General features: G+C 39.5%; 2 protein-coding genes and 1 long non-coding RNA gene across 3 annotated transcripts; all 3 read right to left on the bottom strand.

Moving 5' to 3' along the window:
- Nucleotides 1-12,919: 12,919 nt before the first annotated feature.
- On the bottom strand, nucleotides 12,920-19,201 carry LOC134753220 (gastrula zinc finger protein XlCGF57.1-like). The gene is made up of 2 exons (XM_063689021.1): nucleotides 19,119-19,201; nucleotides 12,920-14,920 (listed from the first exon to the last, which is right to left on the bottom strand). Exon 2 carries the CDS (start codon nucleotides 14,874-14,876, stop codon nucleotides 13,128-13,130), a length of 1,749 nt encoding a protein of 582 aa, XP_063545091.1. The 5' UTR covers nucleotides 14,877-14,920; nucleotides 19,119-19,201; the 3' UTR covers nucleotides 12,920-13,127.
- Nucleotides 19,202-20,072: 871 nt separating this feature from the next.
- On the bottom strand, nucleotides 20,073-25,912 carry LOC134753409 (uncharacterized). Its single transcript, XR_010128823.1, has 3 exons — nucleotides 25,869-25,912; nucleotides 23,976-24,068; nucleotides 20,073-20,144 (listed from the first exon to the last, which is right to left on the bottom strand). It is a non-coding gene; the product is annotated as an uncharacterized LOC134753409 (long non-coding RNA).
- A 223-nt stretch (nucleotides 25,913-26,135) lies between these two features.
- LOC134753000 (uncharacterized) lies at nucleotides 26,136-26,621 on the bottom strand. Its single transcript, XM_063688761.1, has 2 exons — nucleotides 26,475-26,621; nucleotides 26,136-26,318 (listed from the first exon to the last, which is right to left on the bottom strand). The coding sequence occupies exons 1-2, from the start codon at nucleotides 26,601-26,603 to the stop codon at nucleotides 26,136-26,138; spliced, it is 312 nt and encodes a 103-aa protein (XP_063544831.1). The 5' UTR covers nucleotides 26,604-26,621.
- Nucleotides 26,622-27,091: the final 470 nt, after the last annotated feature.

Raw genomic sequence — 27,091 nt, 5'->3', positions numbered from 1 at the left:
CTTCTTGTTTTATTTCATCTTCCAGTGGTATTTTTTAGGGTTCCGTACCCAAAAGGTAAAAACGGGACCCTATTACTAAGACTCCACTGTTCGTCTGTCTATCGCCAGGCTGTATTTCATGAATTGTGATAGCTAGACAGTTGAAATATTCGCAAATGATGTATTTCTGTTGCTGCTATAACAACAAATACTAAAAACAGAATAAAATTTAGCCTTTTTTGCGTATGGAACCCTTCGTTTTTTCTCTCACCTTATTATTTAATAGAGTTAGACCAAGATAAGTCTGCATCGATTTTGATAGCACACGCAGTGCAAGTGTTATTTTAAACATCAAACTTGTATGTAATTTTTACGTATAAATAACACTTGCACTGCGTGTGCTATCAAAATCGATGCAGACTTATCTTGGTCTAACTCTAGGTACTTCATTATTGCTTGCTATAATAATTAAAATTATGCTTTGTATAAACGGTATGATTAATTGTACGGTTTAGACTCACTCGTTTTTAGCCACTCGCGCGACACACGGCCGTCGTGAACGTAATAGTATTATCATACGGAACGGCCACGCACCGCCCCGCCCCGACTCGAATTACCTCGCCCCGCGACAGAAATCTGGCGGACTTCTGGCGTGCTCTCAGTACTATTTTTAAGCAACTCACACTATGACGCATGACGCGTGTACGGACGTGCCGTTTACACATAGAAACGAGAGTGATTTTTGATGTATAGCGTGTCCGCCCTGTGCTAGTGTTAAGAGCGTTTGCACATTGACTAGTGTGAAGAGCGAATTGATACATCTTCTTGCGTTTAGCGGCAACCCCTCTGATGGTGCGGGTGTCGATTGACGACGGTAATCGCTTACCATCAGGAGATTTGTCTGCTGGTTTGCCTTCTACATAATAAAATGAATTACGAACTCACACTTAACACTAATCAAAGTGTGTCATGTCTACAGGTAGCAGGTAGGTATCCCCATCCTCGGCGCGAGTGTTAGTTTGGAGGTTAGGAGGCAGGAAGACAAACAAACGTGCTCGCTTATAGAAATCCTGTAATCAACTGATCGGTCGGCGCCACCAACCGGACGCAGCCAACGGTACATAGCCTATGATAGATAAATAGATTAATTTATTTCTTATTGGAAATGACATGATATTTAACAATGTCATAATGTTTCTAAATAACATTAACTCACAAAAAGATCGTCAAATTGTAAAAGATAATAAATTCAATAAAGTATTAAGTATAAAATTATAAACAAGCAAACAATCATAACAAAAAGTTAACCCTTAAATGCATAATGATGTATATATGCATCGTATATTTGATGGTCCGTGGCTCAATATGCAGCTATCCAAAATCACATTTATTACTTTTATACAGCATGACACATCTATTTCAATTTATTAAAAAGTTATACAAAAAATCATGCATTTAAGGGTTAAAAATGGTACAGCGACATCTAGCAGGAAATTTGACAACTAAATTAACTTCTTGCAAATAAAACTAAGAAATACATACAGAGGTTGGACATTAGTCAAATACAGTGAAATAAAATGTCAGAGAATAATAGTAATACTAAATACAATGTAAAAAAATTACCTACCTATGTCAAAATATTAACAATATCAAAAAAATATGTTTTTGGCAAAAATTTCATTTTTGGTACAAGCTTTTATCGCTGACTGTACTTTTTTACCACAGGCAACTAATACTCATCGAGACAATTCTAAAAACCCCAAACACAATTAGGTTGCGTTGTTTTATTTTTATCACAGTTCTTATGACCACCTCCTGTCTCCATCATCAGATCAGCTCCATGGTACCATAAGATTGCATTGTCACACGACTTACATATGTGTGCTAATTTTCAGCTTCATCGGAAACCGGGAAGTGGGTCAAATTTAACTTGCAAGATTTGACCCTTACAAACATTTTACATACATACTTACTGTTAGCGGAGTTCGGAACGCGCCCCTAACTGACAGGCCGGTTGTCATGAGCGCGAGCTGTCAAGATGGTTTGGCGCCGGATCCACGGAAGCGTCGGTCAAGCATTGTTGTGTATCGAGTTAAAATAAATCGTTTACTCAAGACCTAGTGCGTTTTGCTGTTGATATTACATAGGTACATTGCAAGTTAAACAAAAGCTTGTAATATCTCTTCCAGAGTATAAATAAGCGGTCAAAATGTATATATTGCTAGGGCGAGGGCACCCTAGTTAATATAATGTCAGAATCAATAATAGTATTGTAGTCAAATTAAAATGAAATTCCAATTAACAGCTAAAAACAATTATATTTCTCAAGCTTCATTCTTCAGATATAAAAACCAGGTAGTCCTTTAACCTACTAGGCAACTCATCGCATGTTTAAAGTAGGTAGCAAAAACTTTAACTCAAACAGGTCTATCCCTACTTTTTCACCTAGTCTTGATGGTGCGCGCGGCTTGCCGCCATTGCTCATTCTTTATTCTTGCGAGGCAACGAACGCACGTAAAATCATAATTTTGTTTCAAAGTCGTTTAAAATGCCTATACGTAGTGCACTTAGTGCAGACATTATACAATTTATACGAGATGTAAGCTGTGGGATTATTCGTTTCGTATTCGTTGTGCAATATAAAATATATTTGTTATTGAAATTGTTCATCATCCTGGAGGTTAGTCGAGAACTAACACGAAGGAATAAATCATCCTGGGGGTTGGTCGTGAATCAACACGAAGGAATAAATCATCCTGGGGGTTGGTCGTGAACCAACACGAAGGAAAAAATTATCTTGGGGGTTGGTCGTGAACCAACACGATGGAAAGTCTGTTCGTACTTCGAACACCGATTGCGCCCGGGGGTTGGTCGTGAACCAACCAAAGGTTTAATTAAGATCGGACAGCGCGCAACGAAACAAAGGGCCCTAAATAATCATATTGTGTTGTGTTAAAGAGACGAGGGAGGATTTCTTTTTATTTGGTTTTAGATGGCCCAACAGAAAAAACTCAAGCAAAATTGCCGAGTGATAATAGATCCTTCAGATCCTGAAAAAAAAAAAAAAAAAAAAAAAAAAAAAACAAATCTGATACTTACTTAAGTGTAACTATTTTAACTATTTTTGTAAAAAACTTACACTTTGTGATCAAATACCTTGCATTTACTTTGTACCGCGCGGGCCGTGAGTCCACGACTGGTAACTATAAACCTGGGGGGCGGCCTAGAGTCATCACGAAGATAGAACTTGCTTGGGGTTGGCCGTGAGTCAACACGATAGCAATGCATAACACAATTTAATAAATCTATAGCGGTTCTCGATCAAAACCACGCACATTTTAAAACACCAAGTTCAAGTTTTTCTATGGGCAATAAAGAATTATCTTTTAAGTTCAAGTTCAAATATACTTTATTCATGTAGGCCTATTTATGTAATCTAAAACCTTACGGGTTTTATTTTGAAGAACGTTCGAAGTCTACCCTCGAATTAAAAATATTTCTTTTAAATTTTTTCACCAGCGCTCCGCGGTTCATTTTTGATTTGTGCGTGTCAGAGACACGTCGGTCTAGCTGCCGAAATGTTCGGCACAAGACTACATTGCCTTTTAAAATAAATCCTTACATATAAAATATATTTGGATTTTTAATATCCAATTATAGGTGACAGAATAAATTTTACTCACACCTAACCCATAGTACGGTACTTTTATCCGCCCAGAGGTTGAATTTGAATAAACACGAGACTACCTCGTAAATTTATAATTGAAACAATACAATAGTACCTATATTGTTTTTATATTACCCACATAAGTATAACTTGTCTCTAAAAGTGGGAATTGCTAAATAGGTCGTCACGTCACGTGATGTATATCTGATCGAAATTCCTAAACTTAAGCTGGATAAAATCTCTTTTACCACAAATTAAATGGAATAAACTAAGTGGTAATACCCTGCACAATGCATATATTTTGGTGACTATTTTTGAATGTTTATATATGCATATAACCATACAAATTATCGGGATACGTACGCCAATATTGTTATGGGATACATAAAAATATGAATATATTTATAATACCGTAGGCGATGTCAGTATCTAAGTACCTTGTGTCTTTTTAAAAATATGATTTTACTTTTTTAAGTGATATTGAATAATTAAATAATTTGAATCATCCAATTGTAACAAAGACACCTAACTGAATTGAATTACAGGAAAATGGGTTTATTCATCATTATCTATCTAATAAACCCAATGAAACAATTTGTGAGTACTGAATATGAAAGAAAGAAAGAAAGAAAATAACTTTATTTTGCATGAAATATGGTACAAAGGTGGTCAGACAATATTATACATAAGTAACACATATTTCACCAGCATCTGGCATGCAAAAAACTAAACTTACAACTAAAGCTAAAAAACAAACGCAAACACGTTTTACGCTTATTTCTTCATGAATACAAGTTCATGCCGAAGCCTGACAAAGTGACCATTAGAGTACCATCTAACTGAGTTAATGATAAAGCGGTTTCGGTACAATTTGGCTAAATACACACACGAATATATTTGTTCGCATCTCTCACAGATATTTAATATTTATTTTTATGGTCGTAAATAATGGGTAACTAGGTAAATACCTATTAACCTGTATCAAAACTACAAAACGATTACCTTCCGATTATCTTTTAAAGGATCACCCTCAGATTATGCACCTAAAAATATAAATACATAATTAAGAAGTTAATAGAAACCGTAAAAAATCAATAAATGACGAATGCACCTATGGTTCAACTCTCATGTGTCGGTCGCGATACACTTTCAGCCATCATCAATACGATGGTACCATGCAATAAGTTTTTGCCAAGTTTAAAATATATGTACCTTGATATTATAAGTTTAGTAACTGTTGTTGGTGGGGACCCACCACTTGCAATACCGCTATGTCATTAATATAGCACATTCATGACATAAGTCATGGATTAAAATATTAAGATGAATCCACTTAATATAATATTTGTTTTCTGAACTCTCAATACAACCATAGTAGCAATACAGCAAAGGCAATTTTTTTTATTATTCCGGCTTTAATGTTTACATTTTAAAAATATACAACATTACGTCGCACAGTCTTTCGTTCCTTGCAGAGCGAATACTTGAATGGAGAGCATAAGTTTTTAGATTTGATGCTTAATATCTGAATTTCTGTGGATTGATATTCATTTCATTTCATTGATTGCGTGGTTGATTGCTGTGCTGTCCCGTTCGCGCTGCGAGAATAGAAGCCGCTACACCAATATTTGTGAAAATATGGTCAATCGCGCCTTGCGGTCAATAAGAGTAATTTAAATAAAATAAAAAAGGTTCATATCATTTATATATTCTATTTAAAGGTACTCGTCACATGCAGCCATTTATAAATGTATACTAAATTAATTCCTAATGATGTTTGTTAAACGCTGATTTTACCTACTCAGGTTTAACTGGATATTATTATGCATTTTAATAGCTCGAATATATGTACATTAGGTACGTATATATAATTAAATGATAAATAAATATTCTGTTACCATTAATGGACCTTGGCCCATTCATTATATGTAATATGAGCGCAATAATAAACATTTGAGTTTGAGTAAATTACAATCTTATTTGAAAGATTACTTCGAAAGCTGAGTAGACTGCTAGTCTTATAAATTATTTTTGTTTAGAATACCTTTGGTGATGCCACACATATGACATGCTTTATGCTTAATAACTGAACAGAAAGCATAATTTATGCACGTTCATATATTTTTTAGATTTCAGGAACGTGGTGGATTTTTTAGTAATTTGATAATAATCAAAATATAATTCTTCTTGGGTAAATCAAAGGACTTAAAAACGACGTTAGACATGTTTCGAGCAAATACATGTTTTTTTGTTAAGTTGAAGCTCTCGAAAACGCGCTAGGCCGCGTGAGTCTTTGTCCATTGCACGTCGTGTCACTATTCGTTGATCAGGAGCTGCTGTAAGCCGATTTGCGCGTGCACGCGCCTAATAACTGAATTTTCTCATTGTCGTCGTCTGCTCAGAGATCATCGTAAACAAGATGAGTCGTCGTGAGACAGACATCACACGGCCTACGCGTCATAAGCGTCAAGACGCGGGGAAAGACATCACAGCCACAGCGTACCCCACCCTGTCTGGAGGTAACGCTGGGTTGTATCGTTAGCCTAAATTACGTCTTATCTTCGTAGATAATTACACTTAGACGAGCCTGAATCTTGTCATCAATAGTGTACTGTTCTGAGCCTTCAAAAATTCCGTATCGCGGACAAGCACTGCTAGTGAATTTTAATACATTTCACAAAAGGACATATGTCTTATGAGTTTACTCGTATTAAACATTTTCAAATCGAATTAAACTTAATGCAAAGTTGACCACAAATTGTATGGAATCCTAGTCAATTAGGTTTTATGAAGAACAAATTAGATTTTGTTTAAATATCCTAATACGTAAAAGTATATATATATATATATATACAACCTGGCTATACCTAATATATGTATACCTTTTTGAACCTGCATTGCTAAACTTTCCCGTGTTTCTTAACAATGCCTTATAACTCAATTGGAACAGTAAACTTGTGTATAACATACACATATGTACATGGTAGATAATTATTCCTACAAATATGTTTTCAGAAATAAATATGCTATGATAATATTGATAATGGGAAAGAATGCAGCAAAACTTTCAACTCTTAACATCTACCTGGTTTTTATATCTGAAGAATGAAGCTTGAGAAATATAATACATGATCAAACGAACTTCAAAGTGAAGTTCGATCAGTATTATATGAGTAAGCTTCATTCGAAGATATAACTACCCTCCCTCCCCTATACCCGGAAAGAAAGTTTTGCTTTAGAAAGTAAAGTCTCTAAAAATAATGAGCAATGGCGGCAAGCCGCGCGCACCATCAAGACTAGGTGAAAAAGTAGGGATAGACCTGTTTGAGTTAAAGTTTTTGCTACCTACTTTAAACATGCGATGAGTTGCCTAGTAGGTTAAAGGACTACCTGGTTTTTATATCTTCGAATGAAGCTTACTCATATAATACTGATCGAACTTCACTTTGAAGTTCGTTTGATCATGTATAAAACATAACACTGTCAGATTAAATTATTAGAAAAGTTATTAATATTATCTGACATGTAATCAATATTTTGGTCGCCGACTATAATATAACTTTTGTTCTCTTTAGCGAGTCTGTCTAAAAGCAATTCCAAATTATTTCAACGCGCACCCGGGTGAGTCGTTCTCACGGGAACTTTTAAGTTTTTGCTCCGAACAGTACCTGTCATGTGTAGATATGGATATGTTACCGAGTGATACCTACACTTTTGTCAGTGATGCCCACGGATCTAGACGATGGCTTGATCACTGTGTGGTGACAAGCGCTGCACGTTCCACGGTTGTTAGTGCGGCGGTGTTATACAACGTATATTGGTCCGACCACTACCCTTTGTTATTGGAATGTGATTTTAAGATGATTAAGGCGAAAGTTCAAACTAACCAATCGTGTTCGATTGATAGGGTGCAATGGGGAGAAAGGGATTTGTTACAAGTAGAAAAATATACAAATTATTGTACGAACAAACTAAAGTTTATTCACTTTCCTACTGAATTCTCTGCCTGTGCAGATAAAATGTGTTCAAATACCGATCATAAAAATAAGTTAAGAGATTTGTATAATAACATTATATCTGTACTCAAATTAGCCGCGAAAGAATCTTATAAGTATGTTAAGCGTGGAAAGAATAGGTACATAACGGGCTGGAATTTACACGTCGGTGAGGCTCACCGGGAGGCCCGGTTTTGGTTTCAATGGTGGGTAGTGTATGGTAAACCGACTTCTGGTTATATCTACAGTAAGATGAGTGAAACTAAAAAACTTTTTAAAAACAAGCTGAAGTACTGTCAAAAGCATGAGCATGATATAAAAATGGACATTATTGCTAAAAATTATTCGAATCGGAACTTTGGAAAATTCTGGAAAAATACCGCTAAATTGAATCCTAGGGCGGGCCTTCCTGTGAGCGTCGCCAACTATTCGGAACCCACTGCCATCGCTAATGCTTTCCAGCGACACTTCACAGATGGATCCACACGCCAAGCGTTTGGGATGCTTGATACTGAGGATGAAGTCGGTACCCCGCTCGTTAGATTTTCGGCCAAGCAAGTCGCTAGTAAAATTAGTCAGATGCATAGGGGAAAATCACCGGGACATGACGGCCTTAGTATTGAGCATCTCAAGCATGCGGGTGGTGTGCATTTACCAGTAGTTTTATCAATGTTCTATAACTTATGTATTAGTCACAGTTACCTACCTGAAGAACTTATGAAAACAATAGTTGTGCCTGTCATAAAAAATAAAACCGGGGACGCCTCTGACATGTCCAATTACAGGCCTATATCGCTCGCCACTGTTGTGGCTAAGGTATTGGACGGTTTGTTTGATGATATTTTAGGACAAAATATTAAACTAAATGATGCTCAATTCGGATTTAGGCCGGGTCTATCGACCGAAAGCGCAATCCTATGTCTAAAGCAGACCGTCCATTACTATACGTCACGCGAGACGCCGATATTTGCCTGTTTTTTGGATTTGTCGAAGGCGTTTGACATGGTGTCTTACGACCTATTGTGGAAGAAATTACTCAAGGAGACGACGGTCCCCCGTGACGTCATCTCTCTTTTTCAGTATTGGTATGGTAACCAAAAAAATTGTGTAAAGTGGGCGGGTGCCTTGTCCGAGGAGTACGTGATGCAGTGCGGGGTCAGACAGGGTGGATTGAGCTCTCCTACATTGTTCAATCTATATATAAATGGCCTCATCGAGGAGCTCAGCAGCGCTTGTGTAGGATGTCACATAGAGGACATGTGTGTCAACAACTTAAGCTATGCTGATGACATGGTGCTGCTGAGCCCCTCGATGGGGGGTCTAATAAAAATGTTAGGCATTTGTGAAACGTATGCTGAGGCCCATGGGCTTAGGTACAACGCGTCTAAAAGCGAGCTCTTGCAATTTAAATCAGGCAACAAAAGTTACCAAATGCAGGAGGTTAAGCTTTGCGGAACTCCGTTAAAGAGAGTGGATAAATTTAAGTACCTGGGCCACTGGGTCACAGACACACTGTCTGACGTCGAGGACATCGAGCGGGAGCGCCGAGCGCTGTGTGTCCGCTGTAACATGTTGGCCCGCAGGTTTGCACGTGGTAGTAAAGAAGTAAAGTTAATATTGTTCAAAGCTTTTTGTCAAACTTTCTACACGTGCGGTCTGTGGGCTAACTTTACGCAGAGGGCGTACGGCGCTCTGCGTGTTCAATACAATGATGCATTTAGGATGCTGTTCAGGTTGCCGCGGTATTGTAGTGCCTCAGCGATGTTTGCTGTGGCTCAAACAGACTGTTTTTATGCCATCATGAGGAAGCGATGCGCGTCACTCCTCAATCGCAGCCGAAACAGCACGAACAGCATCCTAAGTACGCTGGCGCAGCGTTGGGACTCGCCCCTAGTCAAGCGGTACATGCAGCTACACGCACCTGTTGCTGCTCCGCCGCGAAACTTATAAATGTAATGTTCTGTTATGTAATGTTTTGTTCTGTTTGTTTTGTCTAATTACTTGTAATACTAACTCTAGATTAAGTTATTGTATGACCTAACCCTATGGACGTCAAGTTCGAAATAAAGAATTTCAATTCAATTCAATTCAATTAGGTTCCCATTTCCGGTGCGATATAATACAATTATAATTAAGCTTAAATTATGTATTTCGATACAAATAAATGGTTTCAAAATAGTTGCACGAGAGGGCTCTCTATGTCCGATAATATATAAAGGACGTTTATGCACATGGTTGGACAAATGAAAACAGCGAAGAGGTAGTGTAAAGAGAATGTCAATAGCGGATGCCAATGAATTGTCAAGGAATGTCAAATTATGTCAAAATGCAAGGAACGGTGCCGAAGCACCAACAAGAAGATAGCAAATATAAGAGGAGAGTTTACTGCAATGTTATAATTTACAATGAATGTTGATCTTATTAATAATTACGGCTGGGTTGAGTTGAGTGGGAACTTGCGATGCGTGTGCAAGATGATGCTCTACTTTTGTTTTTGGACAAAGTACAGATGCATCGTTTGCACGGAGATGTTGATTTGGGTCAGATCAAAGTGCACATGCATAGCTGCAGAAAATGTACATCTTTGTCATCAACCTGGGATTGCACCAACCGTCTCCACTCTGGACGCTTCGCCGCTTGCGCTTCCCACTCAAAGGGTTCAATATTACAGCGCCTCATGTGTCTTTTCTGCACATCCTTATAACGGAGACAAAAATTGCAGACGAAAATTGGATACTGCAGTCTTATGAGGGCGCACGAGCGCGAGCGGGCGGACCAGCTCAGTTCCCGCTCCTAGACATAATTTGCAGGCGCTGTGGCCGAAATCGGGAGAGAGATGGTGACATTATTGTACAGGTGGGATCATATGCTACTTGCGTATCCTGCGTGCCAGCTAGGCCAGTTTTATAAAACTGCCTAGCTGGGACCCATGGTTTAGAAAAAAAAATTGTGTATTTAAAAAATATTGCCAATATCAAAATACAGATAAAACCATCAAAATGGTTTATTGTTCTTAACTTAACTTAGTTGTGTCAAAATGTAGGTATCGTGCAATAGTGCTAACCACCAGTTGTTTTTTGTTAATATGTAGCTACTGTACTGGTGAGAACCTGTAATTGGCTTTTTGTATCATATTTATAAAACCTATAGACATGTTAACAGCTGTTGGATCTCCGAATAATAATAAACTAGCTTTTGCCCGCGACTTCGTCTGCGTGGACTTAGTAACAGCAGCTAAAGTATTATTATTTATTGTTGGGGTGTTGTGGGCCTGTGAGTGTCACGTCGACCAAGCAGTGATCTATTGTGACGGCCCTTTAAAGTTCGTTACTAATGCCCGTTGAGTCCAGAAAATTCCAGATTCTTTGGGCCGTAATGTTCTGTACCTCATAGGGTTGCAGTATGTGCCGCCCTAAGTGGATACTTCTTTTTGACATTAGTGGTCCACAGGAACAGAGAATGTGCATTGCAGTCTCCTCTGACTCCTGGCAGAACCTGCATGTCGCATCCTGTTTCTTCCCAATTCGGAACATGTGTTTGTTCAACTTACAGTTGAACAGCTAAAGTAAGTATAGCGCCTGGAAAAATTCTCATAGCAAATTCAATTTGAGCATATTATGCACACAAATTAGCAGGCACTTCATTCATTATCTCATTCCCACCCCGCTTTTTACTTTCTTAAGGGATGATTTTCGGGATAAACACTATCCTATGTCCTTCTCAGGGACTCAACCTATCTCTATGTCAAATTTATGTAAATCGATTCAGCGGTTTAAGCGTGAAGAGGGAACACACAGGCAGACAGACTTTCGCATTTATAATATTAGTATGGATAAACAAATAAATTAGTTAACATTTGGTGTACATTATTGTAAACAAAAAACTACAACCCTTTAACGTTTGTGAAAGAGGTAAAAAATAATCTAACATTCAACTTTGAAAGGTATTAAAAAAAACTGAAAGAGATCGAGAGGTTCTAATTCCTTGGAAAACATCCCCAGTTTATGCCCTTTCCAACGATATGTTACATGCATACATTTTTATTCAATGACTAGATTTAGACGAACACACGCAAAAACCCTAAATTACCTATTAAAGTAAATCAATTTTACTTTCCGTTGACCCTAAGCAGGCAAATTTTCTTTTAACTCTAGGCCAGATTTATATGGCTAAGTAAGAGCATGTGGTCCCACATCTACGCTGTTTTCGTTTGTCCGAACATGTGCCGAACACCCTGTGTGAGCCAAACTAGAGCCAAAATGTACATAGACAATTAATCGTAATGATGTTATGTTATGTTATTGTTTTACGTTTGCATGTATTAGTTTAGTTTATTATTGTACGCCCGAAATGGGTAAGCTGATGAACTTCTGTCATATTTATAAGACCTATGTACCAACACAGCTTTGACAATAACTAAATCTTATCTAAAAGGCGCTGATTTCCAATATGGACCTAATAAGTTAAGACTGTAGGGTAGGTAGGTGTTTCACTTAAATGCCAATGTCATCGATACTTTTGATTGACATAGATACTTATACATACAAGTGTTTGCATACACTTACTGAGTTCATTGAAAACTGAAGTAGACGGCAAGGTTGGGCACGCCTATTCCCGTTGCAGAGCCGAGGGACCGTCGGGAACCTAAACCCTAGGCCCCGTAGGGAGGTCTGGGAGAAGACTGCTAGTGACGAGCCAAGGGACCGAGGTGTACGAGGTGTCGATAAGGCAGTCGCTAGCTAAGTTATCTATTGCGGATGCGGCTTGTATTCGGTCCGGTCGGCGATCGTCGTGCGCGCTCGGTGTTCCTCGCGCTCGGCGTATTGTGCGAGCGGGAAAGTATTCGAGCCCGCGCGCCGTGAGAATTAGCCTCATGCATGAAGTTTATATTTGAACGAAATATGTTTTATTCGGATGTTTGTTACCGTTATATCATGTTACAAATGCATTTCCGTTTTTAAATTACCATTTAATTACTTAAAATTATAAGTAAAAAGTACAAAAATTTGCCCGCGAAAAGCTAGTGAGCGAAACGCTCGAAACGCCACGTGACGTCACGCGTTCGACAGATTAGTGTCATTAGTAGCAAACGTCAGTTGGGCCGCCCAACGTGTGACGTCATCACGCTCTGTCGAATTCGCGCCAAAAATTATGAGCGTTTCAACCGCTCAAAAATTTTCAACATTTTAAATATTTTTTAATAAAATAATGTTAAGGTTTACAAAAGTATTTTTATCATTTCCGGTGTTCCAACGATATAAATTCATGCACGGAGCTAATTAGTATTGTTACAAGACTAATTAATAAAACTTTAGGTCAAGAGGCATGCCTTCCAGCGCAAACGTTCCATATACTATAAGGCTTCTCTTCCGTGTATCATCTGGTGTCTTCGCAGGTTTTGCTTCAGGCTGCACTTGTAGTAGTTATTGCTACGTTTGTAGGCTTCGTCCCAGTAGACGTCTTCTGGTGACGTGGCAGTGACTATACTATACACGATTCTCCCCGGTGTGTATACTCTGATGATTTAGCAGTCTTACTTTATACCTGCATCTGTAGTCGCAGTTGCTACATTGAAATGGCTTTGCCCCAGTGTGTATCGTCATGTGGTTTTTAAGGCCTGATTTTTGGCTGAATTTGTTATTACAGTGACTACACTGAAAAGGCTTCTCCCCGGTGTGTTTCCACTGGTGTTTTAACAAGCTTCGTTTCTCCCTGCACCTGTAGTCGCAGTGGCTACATTGAAATGGCATCGCCCCAGTGTGACCCATCATGTGTAATTTAAGGCGTGATTTTTGACTGCATTTGTAATCGCAATGACTACAATGAAAAGGGTACTCCCCGGTATGTTTCCTCTGGTGAGCCAGCAAGTGATGTTTCTGCCTGAACCTGTAATCGCAGTAGCTACACTGAAAAGGGTTCTCCCCGGTGTGTGTCCTCTGGTGTAGTAACAATTTTCCTTTCTCCCTGCACCTGTAGTCGCAGTTGTTACATTGAAATGGCTTTGCCCCAGTGTGTATCGTCATGTGGTTTTTAAGGCCTGATTTTTGGCTGAATTTGTTATTACAGTGACTACACTGAAAAGGCTTCTCCCCGGTGTGTTTCCACTGGTGTTTTAACAAGCTTCGTTTCTCCCTGCACCTGTAGTCGCAGTGGCTACATTGAAATGGCATCGCCCCAGTGTGACCCATCATGTGTAATTTAAGGCGTGATTTTTGACTGCATTTGTAATCGCAATGACTACAATGAAAAGGGTACTCCCCGGTATGTTTCCTCTGGTGTACTAGCAATCTTTCTTTCTGGCTGCACCTGTAGTCGCAGTTGCTACATTGAAATGGCTTTGCCCCAGTGTGTATCATCATGTGTTTTTTTAGCCATGTTTTTGCACCGAATTTGGAATCACAGTGGCTACACTGAAAAGGTTTCTCCCCGGTGTGTTTCATCTGGTGTTGTAGCAGGTTTTCTTTCGTCCTGCACCTGTAGTCGCAGTTGATACATTGAAATGGCTTCGCTCCAGTGTGTATCATCATGTGTACTTTAAGGTGTGAATTTCGACTGCATTTGTAATCGCAGTGACTACACTGAAAAGGCTTCTCCCCGGTGTGCGTCCTCTGGTGTACTAGCAAGTCTGTTTTACACCTGCACCTGAAGTCGCAGTTGCTACATTGAAATGGCTTCTCCCCAGTGTGTATCATCATGTGATTTTTTAGTCTTGATTTTTGACTGCATATGTAATCGCATTGACTACATGTGTACAGCTTTTGGTGTCTTCTGTTGTGCGTTTTCTGGTGATGTCGCAGGTTTGATTCAACACTGCATTTGAAATCACATTTCGTACACTGAAGCTGCTTTTCCCCAACGTGTATTTTTTGGTGTTTGTGTATTTCACGTTTATACTGACTACTATCAAACAGATTCTCCACAGAGTGACTCTTTATATGGATACGCAAACTCTTCTTCGAACTTGTTGAATACTCACATTCAGCACACATGAAATTTGTAACACCGTGTTCTTTTTTTTCATGCTCTAATACACGCAATTTAGTTTGAAATGCTGAACTACAAAAATCACAATTAAATTTCTTGGATCCAGACGATAAGTGAGAATACTGTATGTGTTTTCTTAAAATTGACTTATTTAGAAAATGTTCGCCACAGTGTTCGCAGCAGTATGGTTTGCCTCCACTGTGAACAGTCGCGTCGTCACGGAGGCGCTCGAGCACCACGGAACATGTCATCGAGAGCTGTTCCCTGGCCAGGGCGGCGCTGCCGTCCGAACACACTGAAACACAATTTACCAATACAATTTAAACGGATTATACCGCTTATAATGACTTTTTCTGCCCTCCGGCCGGAAAGCGCCAACTTTCGGCCCGCTGCGCTATACGAAGTGGCCGCTTTGCGACTCCGTAGAGCTCAGAATAGTACACACACGGCCAGTAAATAAGAAAACCTCGGATCACATGTAATTGTCGGTGGAAGGAAAAGATATTTCTCACTTCACTGGCCTGTGTTTCTAAAAAGTGCATCGGTTAAGGTGGTTCGATTTTCATACAAAATTCAATCTGCTTTAATTAAGGCACTACACACTATTACTACACAAATATTTGCTCATTTATCTACTTTCGAATATTCGTTTGCGCTAAATTAATAGAAAAACTTTGTTTCATACAGAAATCATACATAATCAACGTAATTTTTTCATCAATTCTACGTATGTGTGTGTCACAAATGTCGTGTACAAATACGTTGCGTGCGGCGTTGCCACTCTATGACGTTGGCGACGTTGCCTGGCCGACCTGGCAGGATTTGCAGTGCCGTCATGTTTAGTGCATTTTTATTTGACAGTGTTGACACTGACACATAGGGTCATGTTTATTATGACTTATCAATTTGTTTGTATAAATTGAAAATGATAGCAACGTCTAAATCAAGTTACAAAAATCATCGGTGTTCTGGTCCGCGAAAATCCAGAAAAATTCAGACAATTGAAGCGGAATTCATGATGGTGAAGTTTCGTAAGGTAGGTACAGTTTCATTCCTTCATTGTACATTGTAATTTTCTCGTGCCGATCTTTTTAGAAAATAATTCTCACTTCTTCCGTAATGGTAGGATAATAAGCAGTGAACAATACCTATATAATGTAATTATTACTGTTTTGGTTGCCGAATAGTCAATTTGTCACTAACTAGGTTTTTTTAGGTATTGTGCAAAATGAAGAGGCATTCTTGGAAATAAAATGTTTTCCTCCATTAGCCAGAAAAAAATCAGGACATCCTTACTGCAATAAAGTAAAATAAAACATTTCCTGGGGTTGAAAATTATGGAATTTTGTTTATGAATGAAAAACACAATTATTACTAGGTAAGTAAATGATAACTTTATTAGAATCCATATTGTTGCATCATCTTTCTTCCTATAACATTAGAGATTTTGTGCTATCATGATATTATTTTTCTTTCAGATACAGGGACAACTACGGATAACAAATATGAAAAAAATGTTATTTCATTTGTTGTGTGAATCCATCTACACCAACAAGACATCCACTGCTGGACATAGGCCTCCCCAGGGATCTCCACAACGACCGGTCTTGCAAGACCGGCCTAAATATCAAGAAATAAATAATATAAATAAACATGATAAATATCCGCCATGCAATGTTGTTACTCACTGTACTTGAATCCAAAAAAAAAATATATAAAAAGTTTTAATTTTATTTTACAATTACTACTTCGTATAAACTCACGGGTATATATATCCCGGTCATTTGATAGGCGTGCGTGGGGATACAGATCCAACACTGCTAGAACCCATTCACGGGTACAAATAGATACCCGTAAATCGGTCCCAACAGGCGTAGGGGCTATTATAAACACAGTGGAAAAGAGTGCCGGTTATGGTGTTGAAGTTTGGCTAGTCAAAAGATTGGGCTATTGCTGAGAGGTCCGGACACCTGCCATAACAATGTCTCTACACGTTATCGAGGTAGGTGGTGACTCGCCGCCGACTAGATGGGCCCCTGAAACTGCCATCGTGAAGACGACCAGGAGCAACACCGGTGTGAGCGGCTCAGGGGTGTCGAGAGGTGTGCGCCGCTTTCTACCCAGTGGCTGTTACCAGCCACTGTGCCAACTCGCGTCTTATGCATCTTTCACTTCCACCCCTGGAGCATATAGCTCTAGCGACTCCTCTCTGGACGGCCAATGAAGGCAAGCCAGAGCTGAGAGTCCTGCAGGTCCCCTTGGGGTCCACTCCGACCGATGAAGACACGCCGGAGACGGAGACCCTGACCGACTCTCGGGAGCACTCGGGTCCGTGGGGTCGTTACTCCCCAACAGCTCACCACAAGCTGCCCTGCGGGCAATTACTACTTTATTATTAGTCATTGCGATACAAGTGGGAAAAGTAGGAAATTGGCAACGAGTGGCGATAAATTAAAACACGACCGAAGGAAGTGTTTTAATCGACACGCGTTGCGAATTACCTTTTCGCATGTGTATTGTACAACGTTTTACAGTACATAATTATGGCCCTTTACTTTCAACCTAATCGACAACCGACAATGTCCTTTTAGTTCAAAACGTCACATATTTTTATAAAACGTTAATAAACTAATTTATTAACAATACTGAATATCTGGGAGACCGAGCTTTGCTCGGAAAACATAAGTAAAAACTCAAAAATGCTCGTTTTCCCAGAGATAAGACCTAGCTAGATCGAACCCCTTACAGCAAATTTCATCGAAATCGTTAGCCGTTTCCGGTATCACTGAAATATATTTCGATTATATCGGAATCGGACAAGAATTCGAAGAAGAAAAGGTATAAGAAAGATAACACAAAAAGGACAAAAAAAGTACCCCTGTCGTACCAGTCTCGAACCCGAATCCTCTTGCACGTATTTCCACGAACATACCGCAACGCCATTGCAGCATACTTACACTGCATGAAATTGTCTACTACAAGCATCACGGAAACACTGTTTGCATGTGTGAGTAATAGTAGGAAATAACATGACAGAAACACTCTGTCGACTTTAAAGGTGGTTTTTGCACAATGAAGTATTCAATGTTTATTATAATAGTTCAATATTTATGTAAAGAGTGCGCTAAACATACTTTTAAGTATACATATACCAACACTATTCCACAAAAAAATAAAACCTGAAAATTTGCGAAAGTGACGCCATCTAGCGGGGTTTAAGCTTTGGGTAACCTAGTCGAACCACCTTAAGGATGACTCACGTTAGACAGGGCCGTGTCCAGGCCGGAGCTTCCGGCGCTTCGTTTTCTATGGAAAGCATCACGTGATCACCTGTCATGTCATAGAAAAGTAAGCGCCGGAAGCTCCGGCCCGGACACGGCCCGGTCTGACGTGAGTCATCCTTTAATCAAGACAAATCGATTGAAGTAAGTGTCATCAAAATCGGCTCACACGTGTGGTCTGAAGAGTGCCACAAAGAAATTTATCGTGCTAGATAATAATAATAAAATATTCGGTCATGTTCATGTAGCGGATAGTTATACAAGTACTACAGAACGAGTGTTTACTGTTTATCGATTTAACCTTTCGTATTTATGTTGTTGTCTATTTAAAACATGAACTTAATAAGGCACTAAGAGTCCCTTGCACCATTCACTAACCCGGGGTTAACTGGTTAAATCTGGAGTTCCATGGCTACCAATACAATTTGACACTGGGTTAACGGTTTAACCGCTTAACCCCGGGTTAGTGGAATGGTGCAAGTGGGCCTAATCAATGCTTCAAAAAAGCATACCAAAGTTACGTAGTTCAGCAGTCGTAGTTCAAACTTTGCTTAGTTTGGGGCTAGGCCGAATTGTGAAGGACTGTGGTCAAATGTTTATTTAATTTTTAAGCGAGCTATAACATCCAGAAACATCCATCAACACAGAATTGGCGAACAAAAAAAATGTCCTCGCTGTGTGCTGTCGACACGAGTATGGGGGTACATAATAAATATGTAGCAGATTATGGGTCGTACATGTGTGTACAAGTACAGATGTGTAGTGTTAATGTGTGTAGTGTAAATGTCAGGCACATATTTTTCACACTGAAAACTGAATTTTTACTGCAAAATACGTAAGGATAACACTATCACTGCGCCCTCAGATAGGCGCCAACCGTTTGGTAATGTTTTACTGCCTGTACACGGTTACATCACTAAATTCATGGTATAAACACGCGAGCGCGAAGTCACCGTTATGACGTTTTTGACAGGTGCTCCAGATGTAGTGCATAATTATTTTCCATCGTATTTTCACGGAAACGTACGAACGTGTCTTGCTATTTCAGTCACTCTCGGTACTAAAAGTACTGAGTTTGACTGGAGTTAACTGAAATACGAACTGTTCCGAGGAAATACGATGGAAAATAATTATGCACTACATCTGAATAATGTAGGTATTGTAGCTCGTATCGTACTATGAGCAGTAGTATCGTGGTGTCGCAGCACTCACCCGACACGCAGTCCTCGTCACTCGCCTCGTCCGGCAGCTCCGACTTGACCGCCCGCTCCTCCACTACAACAACAACTCTACTTCATGCTCTGTCTTACATTACAGTATATGTATTTAAAATTAAATAAATCCAAAATTAAATTAATTTATTTATTTATTACTTTTAATTAATTAAATTAATTAAATAGTAGGGACTCGGATTAGGCGCCATTCATTTATTACGTAAGACGATTTTTGCCAGTTTTTGACCCCCTCCCTCCCCTATGTAAGAAAAAATAAGAAAAGGCTGACCCCTTCCCTCTATATTGTATTACGTAAGAATCTACAGGAAACATGAATACACGTTTGGTTTGTTTTAGTGTTTATTAAAAAATAAAAAATAAACATTTTTGGAACGTTTACGTTGAGTACTATTTAAAGATAAAAGATATTTATTCGTGACGATCACAACACAAGTACGAACATGTACAGACAACAACAGCAAGAAAAGAACAAATCATCAAGTGTGCATCACGAATTTAGTATGTAAGTGAATAATTAAGCAGTAACTAATATTGTCCTTCGCTGCCTGTACTGTAACACAACACAGGGAATCCTAGTACAGGCATTTGTGGACCACGTGTCTCTAACAAAAATTCTTAGTCTAAGAGCAACCACTGTACAATACTTTTGAATAAAAACTAGTACCTACGCCAAGTTTTTTGAATAGTTGCCAAGCGGACCACAGGCTGAGTGTCCACTTTTCACGTGAAAAATGGACACTCAGCCTTACCTATAGCTAATTTTATTTCGATTACTTTTACGTATTTCGTAAATAAATAGTAGGTATTCTTAAATCTCTGATATTGTAATCTTTAGTCCCGGTCCCGGTCCCGGTATATTGGTAGATTGGTTCGCCGATGGGAAAATCCTTCCCAATGCTAGTTTGTGTTTCCTACTCGAGTTGGTACTTACGTGACATCTCATCACTTGTGTCATCATCATCATCATCGTCCGCGAGCTCCGGCTTGATTACGAGCTCTTCATCTGAAACAAACATACTATTTGTGGGTTTGTGTCGACGCAACGACGCGGAGACCTCGCATCCTCGCTCCGGGTCGTGCCTGGTGCCTGGGGCATATATAATCTGTGCCTGGGGGCCGATTTTAGAAATTTCGAACGCTCTATTTCGTAACTCGAAAATCTTTGAAAAATGGCGAAATGCTATTTTTGAAATACAAGCAAAATAAATTGGGAATATAGTGGTATCGACCACTCGTTTTAAACTCTATTAGTAGAATTTAAATGCATAGATTTAGATATTTATTCTCATAATATAAAATTACAATAAAAAATATCCTAGAGACTAATCTACACGAATTTATATTATGAGCGTCAGTACATTCAATTTACATCATTGGATAAATTCAATAATACAATTTAATTACATAATTTACACTATTTAATTTAAAATATCTGAGTACGTAATCATAGTTATGTCAACATAGTAGTGAAATACACGAAACCGAGCGGTCGAAATTAAAAAACTAGCCCCCTGGTGTACGAGTACCAGATATCGTTCAGTGTGGCAACACTGGCAACGCTGCGGGCTGCCAGTGCCAGTGATAAACCAGCCCCTGGTGTACGAGTACCAGATATCGTTCAGTGTGGCAACACTGGCAACGCTGCGGGCTGCCAGTGCCAGTGATAAACCAGCCCCTGGTGTACGAGTACCAGATATCGTTCAGTGTGGCAACACTGGCAACGCTGCGGGCTGCCAGTGCCAGTGATAAACCAGCCCCTGGTGTACGAGTACCAGATATCGTTCAGTGTGGCAACACTGGCAACGCTGCGGGCTGCCAGTGCCAGTGATAAACCAGCCCCTGGTGTACGAGTACCAGATATCGTTCAGTGTGGCAACACTGGCAACGCTGCGGGCTGCCAGTGCCAGTGATAAACCAGCCCCTGGTGTACGAGTACCAGATATCGTTCAGTGTGGCAACACTGGCAACGCTGCGGGCTGCCAGTGCCAGTGATAAACCAGCCCCTGGTGTACGAGTACCAGATATCGTTCAGTGTGGCAACACTGGCAACGCTGCGGGCTGCCAGTGCCAGTGATAAACCAGCCCCTGGTGTACGAGTACCAGATATCGTTCAGTGTGGCAACACTGGCAACGCTGCGGGCTGCCAGTGCCAGTGATAAACCAGCCCCTGGTGTACGAGTACCAGATATCGTTCAGTGTGGCAACACTGGCAACGCTGCGGGCTGCCAGTGCCAGTGATAAACCAGCCCCTGGTGTACGAGTACCAGATATCGTTCAGTGTGGCAACACTGGCAACGCTGCGGGCTGCCAGTGCCAGTGATAAACCAGCCCCTGGTGTACGAGTACCAGATATCGTTCAGTGTGGCAACACTGGCAACGCTGCGGGCTGCCAGTGCCAGTGATAAACCAGCCCCTGGTGTACGAGTACCAGATATCGTTCAGTGTGGCAACACTGGCAACGCTGCGGGCTGCCAGTGCCAGTGATAAACCAGCCCCTGGTGTACGAGTACCAGATATCGTTCAGTGTGGCAACACTGGCAACGCTGCGGGCTGCCAGTGCCAGTGATAAACCAGCCCCTGGTGTACGAGTACCAGATATCGTTCAGTGTGGCAACACTGGCAACGCTGCGGGCTGCCAGTGCCAGTGATATGGTGACGATCGGATTTATTTTCGACACAATAGAAAAACATCCATCATATAGTTATGAATCTCATAATAGACACGGCTTCATAGACGCGACCGCGACCGCTACACGCGAGGCGTCTATGAGCCATAATAATCAACATCTGAGCGAACTAAAGTCCGATTTCCACTTGAACTAGTTACTTGTATATGAAGCAGGTACGCCCCTGAATTGCTTCCTATGTAATTCCTGAATGAAATCTCTTCTTTGCAATAGCTGGTTACATCAGAGGATTTTTTAGTACACTTGTTATCCTGAAGTAATTAATTTTACTGTCACATTTTTTACTGTTCTTAAATGATAATATGGTACTTTTCAGAGCATCTTAGCTGTACAGAAGAGGCTAAAAATATATTTTTTTATGTTATAGATTTTTTCAAACGGTACAATACTATCCCATAAGTAGACATGTAGGTAAGAAGTGGGGCTGGCATAATCATGTAACTGGTTTAATTCCTAAATAATAATTTTAAAAAAAATATAATTAAAAACTGTAATAGATGTCATATATTAAAGAAAAAGTGACGAAGCCCTCCAGTGGTGAAGGCCGGATTCGAACCGGCGTCTTTAGCTATCGCGGCTAACGCCATGAACCCCTAGGCCACCCCGCCACGGCGGTGCCCGTCCGAATTTCTCGACTATATGCCATCTTAGTAAGACTAGGCGTCTTTGACCAGCTCTAAGGGCAAGCAGTGCGCGCTTGCACCTCCTAAACGAACTCCTTACGGATTTACGTTGTAGCGAGAGAGACTGGTGCTGCCATCTATGAACAAGTTTGGGAACAAATCAAATTATTTTATTAAATATTTTGATTTGTGTTTTTTAAAGTAGTCACACTACTATATATAAATTAAAAACTGTAATAGATGTCATATATTAAAGAAAAAGTGACGAAGCCCTCCAGTGGTGAAGGCCGGATTCGAACCTTAGAGGCCTTAGAGCTGGTCAAAGACGCCTAGTCTTACTAAGATGGCATATAGTCGAGAAATTCGGACGGGCACCGCCGTGGCGGGGTGGCCTAGGGGTTCATGGCGTTAGCCGCGATAGCTAAAGACGCCGGTTCGAATCCGGCCTTCACCACTGGAGGGCTTCGTCACTTTTTCTTTAATATATGACATCTATTACAGTTTTTAATTTATATATAGTAGTGTGACTACTTTAAAAAACACAAATCAAAATATTTAATAAAATAATTTGATTTGTTCCCAAACTTGTTCATAGATGGCAGCACCAGTCTCTCTCGCTACAACGTAAATCCGTAAGGAGTTCGTTTAGGAGGTGCAAGCGCGCACTGCTTGCCCTTAGAGCTGGTCAAAGACGCCTAGTCTTACTAAGATGGCATATAGTCGAGAAATTCGGACGGGCACCGCCGTGGCGGGGTGGCCTAGGGGTTCATGGCGTTAGCCGCGATAGCTAAAGACGCCGGTTCGAATCCGGCCTTCACCACTGGAGGGCTTCGTCACTTTTTCTTTAATATATGACATCTATTACAGTTTTTAATTTATATATAGTAGTGTGACTACTTTAAAAAACACAAATCAAAATATTTAATAAAATAATTTGATTTGTTCCCAAACTTGTTAAAAAATATAATATTAAATATTCTTCATTTCTCATGCTCTGAAAGTGGGTCATCGTTGTTCTATGAAGTGTGCAGAAAGTAATATGTTTCTGCTCTAGAGCATTATACTTTCCAAGTACATTTTCCTTTTTTTACAATAAGCAATTAAAATTTTGTTATAAATGGATTTGTTGTACAATTTCCATTCTGATATTTAACTCCCCATTCCATAAATTACGACACTTCCCTATATTTTTAATTGAAAGTACCCTCACGTAATACTATAAATTTTATACTTAGTAATTTTTATTAAAGATCTATTTAATTTTCCTCGTATTGGAAATGAAAAATAAAGTGTTCAACTTGAGTGAAAGGCACCATTTCATCCCTTGGTTAGCAATCTACTATTACAAAAGGTTCTATGTTATCTTAATATCAATATATTTTAAGTAACTTCACTGGGTGGTCACTGATCAGTGATCAGTCCAATATAGACATTATTTATGCAGATGTTTTAAATGTAATGTTAGCAGCTGCTGGTCTAGTCACCCCTCCCCTCACCCCTTCTACTCGTAAACCTGGTACTTACGCAACAGTCGCAACATCTCAGCAGGTGCGCCATCTTCATCCTGCGTCTTCGTGTGTGGCTTCACCGGAACCGGAGGCTCTCCACAGTCTCCACCTGAACAAGAACAAACAAACATACAAGATTATCAATACAATATGTCTTCTACTATTTCACAATCACATTATCTGAAGATTGCTGAATACAGGCTACATCAGAAGATTGCTGAATACAGGCTACATCACTTGTCTTGTTATAACTGCATGTCTATCAGCTTATTAAATAACAATAATGGTTTAGATATACAGAAGACGAAGAGCTAAAATGGCGCTGGGCGGGTCACGTCGCCCGCGCGCACGACGGCCGCTGCGCCGGAGCGAGCGCATACTGCACGTGCACGTGCACTGGTGGCTGGTGGTTCGTGATAGACGATAAGGGGCGCCCGCGCAGACGCTGGAGAGACGACATCGAGGAGTTCGCCGGCGGCACCTGGACTAGACTCGCGCAAGATAGGAAATTGTGGTCATGCATGGAGGAGGCCTTTACCCAGAATTGGGTCCCCAAAAACTTTAGTTAATTTTATTTTTAATATTTTAGAATTTAATTAAATAATAATACCAATATTAATTGTTAGTAAGTAGAGAACATAATTTAATTTTAATATGCTTCTATAAAAATACATAACTATGTTTATCTACACAAATGAATTAAAAGATACAATAAAGTAATTGTAAATAATCAAAGTAAAACTATGCACAAAGTACCTATGTAAAATGTTTAACCATTAAATTGTTTTTAAATAATCATTAATTTATAATTAGATTGTAAAAAAAAAGGAACCAATAATATTTTAATCACTTGCATGATAAAAGTAGGTATCTATTGAATACGTTATGATTAAGTAGTTAAAGTATTTGACAATAATCGATTTTATACATTACTTAACGATTAATTATTGTTTAATATATTTTATCCTTTTGTAAATCTTCATAATTAATTTATTTGTAATTTGTTGCCTTAATTTTCTTTTTATGTTTTTGTGGGAATAAATGGCTTTATTATTATTATTATAATGGGTATGATGTTGGAACTGCAAAGTAGGTTCGTAGTACAGTCGCCATCAGATATATCGGAGCGGCCGAGGTGCTCACAAATATCTGACCACGCCTCTATTGTCAAGGCGCTAGAGTGCGTGTTTAGAAATTTTTTAAAACCTCGACCGCTCCGATATATCTGATGGCGACTGTGCATTGATTGCCACATTGAGTAGGGGCACAGTACCTATTCATTCATACAACAATCTCAGTCAATCATACTACAGTACAAAGATTCACTGAGAAAATACAACTTCAAAGTGTTCAAACCTTCATTGATGTCAAATATTGATGACTGAATTCAAAAGTTTACGTTAGGTAAGTATCTATAATAAATTCGGCGAATTAAAAAAATACTTCGCACATAGCATTTGATGTACATACTTCACCATAAACACATTTTTTCGGACAAACGTTATTTCGTTTGAATTTATATCGTAAGTGCCAAAAAATACGGTTTATTTTTGAAAGAAAATATTACAAAAACTTTACTGTTTTTTTATTCACTTCATCGATCAAGTTGAAGAAGGTAGCAACTGTTACGATACGACACAGGTATGTATTTCTTCAAATGTTTTGTTTGCCAAATTTTAATTTGATTGAGTGGGTTTTTTTCTAAACACAAATTTTTCTAGACTTTTGAAAAAGGCATCCTGTACAAGTCATTAGGTTAGGTTGGGTGAACCCTCTAAAAATTAAAGAAAAAAACATGTTCCATCAAAAGAAAATTTCACAAAATGAAACATCAGACAAATAATGTTTCGAAGTTACAATAGCTAACCATAATCATGATTATTATTATTCATTGCAGAAGAGTACTCACTCGATCCTGGCTCACTGGTCCCATCTCCATCCTGAATTTCTGACTTCTCCGGCTCGACTACAGATTCTTCCTCTAGAGCAAACAAATAAGTCACATTATCTCAGTGTCAAATTTATGCTCAAAAAAGTGATTTTTAAAGAAATCCAATAACACCTGCCAGATAGTGTTATTGGATTTCTTTAAAATCACTGGTGTGTATGGTGCCACCATCTACAATAAAATTGCAGATTGAAATGTCATTGTAACATTGCTGTTTAATGGACTTCTCTATAGAGCACAAACGTTTTTGATAGGTGGTGCTTCTCTACCTTTAACATGGTTCATTCCTTGCGTGTATGACTGCAGCTCCTCCTGGCTGCGCTGCACTTGCAGCTTGAAGTCGCTCGCGTCTCGCAGGCGGCCCACGCACGTCGAGCAGATGCCGCACGAGCCCGGGCCGCCCACTGCCAGCTGCATGTTCAATAATCAATCACACACATTTTCAAGTAATTAATCAAACATCATATGCTGTTCTAACACTGTTTATAACAATATTATCTGCCTTTAACTTAACAAAATTTTAAGTTTATGTACGTTTTGCTACAGTAACAAGAATGTTGTACTTACATTTATGTCAAAGCACTGTTTGATCATGTCGGCATAAATCTCTGTGTTGCCGAGATGTGTGTACGGCGTCGTCAGGTCCTTGTCCGGGGGACACCGCAGACAGCAGCGACACGCGCGCGTCACGTCCATCACGGGAACCGCTACGTTGTGTTGTGTGTATGTACTCGCCAATCCCTACAAGACCCCTTTCCCTAGAAGCCCTTTGTCTAACAAACTCCCGCAATGGGAATGTCTAAGAAATAAAAATGTAATGAACACAAAGTTAATATTCTAAATAGGTACACTAAAGTTATGTAGCAACGAACTAGTAGTATCTAAATTAAATAAAACAAAATGAATAGAGCTTAACTTAACTTAGCTAACCCACGCTAACCTCAAATCTATCTCAAATCCTAAAAGTACTAAGTAGAATAGTAAAAAAAGTAAAAATGGACACGACACATTTGATTTTGACAGATACCACAGACACACTAGACACAGAGTATTATGCAGACCATACAATTTTATGCACAATCTGATTGAATTTTTACGCGGCGCGAAGCTACGAACGCGAGTGTGGAGTCGATTTCGCTGATTAGCGAACTAGACTCCACAGTCGCGTTCGCGGCTTCGCACCG

The sequence above is a fragment of the Cydia strobilella genome, chromosome 26, assembly GCF_947568885.1.
Source record: "Cydia strobilella chromosome 26, ilCydStro3.1, whole genome shotgun sequence".
Taxonomy (NCBI): Eukaryota; Metazoa; Arthropoda; class Insecta; order Lepidoptera; family Tortricidae; genus Cydia; species Cydia strobilella.
The sequence above is the reverse complement of the archived record's forward strand: the minus strand, read 5'-3'. Positions and strand labels throughout refer to the sequence as shown.